Source organism: Chrysochloris asiatica, unplaced genomic scaffold, assembly GCF_000296735.1.
Source record: "Chrysochloris asiatica unplaced genomic scaffold, ChrAsi1.0 scaffold00348, whole genome shotgun sequence".
Taxonomy (NCBI): Eukaryota; Metazoa; Chordata; class Mammalia; order Afrosoricida; family Chrysochloridae; genus Chrysochloris; species Chrysochloris asiatica.
The window spans coordinates 1,558,797-1,561,522 of record NW_006408866.1 but is presented as its reverse complement, the minus strand read 5'-3'; the positions used below and the strand labels follow the sequence as shown (position 1 = coordinate 1,561,522).

Genomic DNA, 2,726 nt, shown 5'->3' with positions numbered 1-2,726 from the left:
GAAATCTCTCCACCTTGCGTGGTCTTGCTGGGGTCTACAACACTGGTCTGCCAGTTGGCTGGGCTGTGGTGACTTGGGTGTTGTTAGGGTGCTGGAAGCTGCTAGGAACACCACAGCATGAACTTCGCTGTCAGACACATGAGGGTTTTACATTTCAGCTCTGTCTTTTATTGGCTGTAATTTCAGGCCATTTACTTTGTCTGTGTCTTAGTTTCCTCTATGTAGAATGGGATAGTTATACCATAACAGGGTGTGGCAAGGATTAAATGAAATATTTCTATATGTAAATAATTTACTACAGGGCCTGGCACAGAGTAATGATCAGTAAAGGTTATCCATATAGCTACATACAATATTTCAGATATATTGTCAGGAGGGACCAGTCGCTGGAAAAGGATATCATGTTTGGTGGGGTGGGGGTCAGAGGAATGGAGGAAGACCCCCAGTGAGATGGATTGGCAAAGTGGCAGCATCAATGGACTCAAGCATGGCAAGAATTGTGAGTTTGGCCCAGGACCGGGCAGTGTTTCGTTCTGTTGTGCATAGGGTCGCTTTGAATTGGTACCGACTCGATGGCATCTGACAACAACAACATTATTTATATATATATTGATTGTAAAAAGTCAAGCAAGGCAGCAAAGTATAAAAGAAGGGCATTTATCTCTGGCATCTGTATCTTTGAAAACTCTATTTTTAAGCAAATAGGATAGTACTGCATATACAATTCCATACTCTGCATTTTGTCTTAAGGATATGACAAGATCTTTTTGTGTCAAAACAAAAAACCGATTTACATCTTCAGTTTAACTATTTTTATTGTTATTGTTGGGAACACGGTGTCTCCATAGGATAAGCACTGGACTGTGAACCACAAGGTCAGCAGTTCAAGCCCACCTGCCACTTCATGGGAGAAAGATGTGGGTTTCTGCTCTAACAAAATGATTTAAAGCCTCGGAAGCCCTATACAGCATCACTATTAGTCAAAACCGACTCTAAGGCACTTAACACCAACAATTATTGGTATGAAGTGTGGTCAAGTCTGTTCTGACTCATGCAACTGTATATAGGGTTTCTAAGGAGTGAATGGTGGGTTTGAACTGCTAACCAGTGATTATTCTACAGCACCACACCAGGACTCCATTTTAATTATGTTGTTGTTAAGTGCCATTGAGTCTATTCTGACCCATAGCAGGCCTGTGTAGGGCTTCTGAGGAGCAGCTGGTGACCTTGAACTGCTGACGTTGTTCAAACTGATTTTGCAGTCCAGTGCATTAACCCACAGTGCCATAGGATAGTTTATTCCAGAAATAACTGAATCATTTCTGTATCTGGGACATTAGGTCAGTGAATCTCAGACCATAGGCCGTGGCCCATTAGTGAGTTGTAAGAGGAACTTTGTAGGTTGCAAGCAGTCTTTTTAAACAATGAAGTAGTATAGAAAATATTGAATGTGTTGCAGATTATAGGAATGAATATTTTATTAACTTTTGTATGTTGCGTGAATGTATTACACTGTAACATAAAGTGTATTTCTTATTATGTCAGAGCAAGTTTGGAAGCTGCTGCTTTGGATTTCTATTTTGAATTTTGCAGGATAGTAAATGGCTTTTGGACATTTGTCTGATCTTTTTCTTTCGGTTAACTTGCCCAGAGGTGGGTTCCTTGTAGATTTCTGATTTAGGGGAGAGAGGTTTTCATCCAATGAAATCTCTCCACCCCATCCTTAAATCGAATTGTTTTCTTCTGCAGTGGAGAAAGCTAGGGCTGTTGGTTACCTAAGCTTAGCACCGGCCACCCTGGAGGACTTGGGAGAGCTGAGCATCAGAACCGGCCATGAGGCCCAGACCGCATCCACTCTTCACACTCACCTTCCTCGGGTACTTGTACGGGGCCGTCACTGTCTTCACGTGCTGCTGCAGCTCCTTGGTGAGCTGGTCCTGGTCATGGGACAGGAATTTCGGGTCCAGGACGATAAATGCCTTTACCACCTGTTCACGGGAGTGAAGTCATGGTGAATGCCCACAGTGTTACCCGACCCCAAGCCCTGAGTGGATTCCAACCCACAGTGACCCCACGGGACAGGGTAGAACCGTGCTACAGGATTTCCAGGGTTCTACGGAAGCAGGCTGCCACCTCTGATCCCATACTGACCTTTTGGTTAGCAATCAATAGCTTAGCGGAACTCTTATTGTATGTATGGTTCCTTGCATGGAACCTGGTGAGCAATAAGGGTGGGTAACTGAGGATGAGGATGTATTTGATCAGTTCCTGGAGTCTTGTTTTTCACCAATGCCTTCAGTGTAACTTGGACTTCTTTATCATGTGGCACCTCTTGAAATAATTGAACATTGAACAATTCCTTTTGGTATGCTGCTGTTGCTGTAAGTACCGTCGAGTCGGTTCTGACCCATAGTGACCCTCTGTAGGGTTTCTGAGGAGCAGCTGGTGAGCTTTAACCATCTACCTTGCAGTTCAAATGGCTTTGCAGTCTGGTGCATTAACCCACAGCACCACACCAGGACCCTATTTCTTATAGTATGTTGTTAAGTGCCATTGAGTCGGTACCAACTCATAGTGACCTTATGCACAGCAGAACGAAACACTGCCTGATCCTGGGCCAACCTCACTACTGTTGTCATGCTTGAGCCCATTGAAACTGCCACTTTGCCAATCCATTTCGCTGGGGGTCTTCCTCTTTTTCTCTGATCCTCCACCTTACCAAACAT

At 44.0% G+C, this 2,726-nt stretch overlaps 1 protein-coding gene across 1 annotated transcript in view; it reads right to left on the bottom strand.

Annotated features, from left to right (window-relative positions):
* LOC102821129 (acyl-coenzyme A synthetase ACSM1, mitochondrial-like) overlaps positions 1-2,726 on the bottom strand; it is a 42,071-nt gene that overhangs the window by 815 nt on the left and 38,530 nt on the right. The window contains exon 12 of the mRNA XM_006875974.1: positions 1,869-1,988. Within this exon, the coding sequence (XP_006876036.1) occupies positions 1,869-1,988 (120 nt within the window). The remainder of the gene's footprint in view (positions 1-1,868; positions 1,989-2,726) is intronic.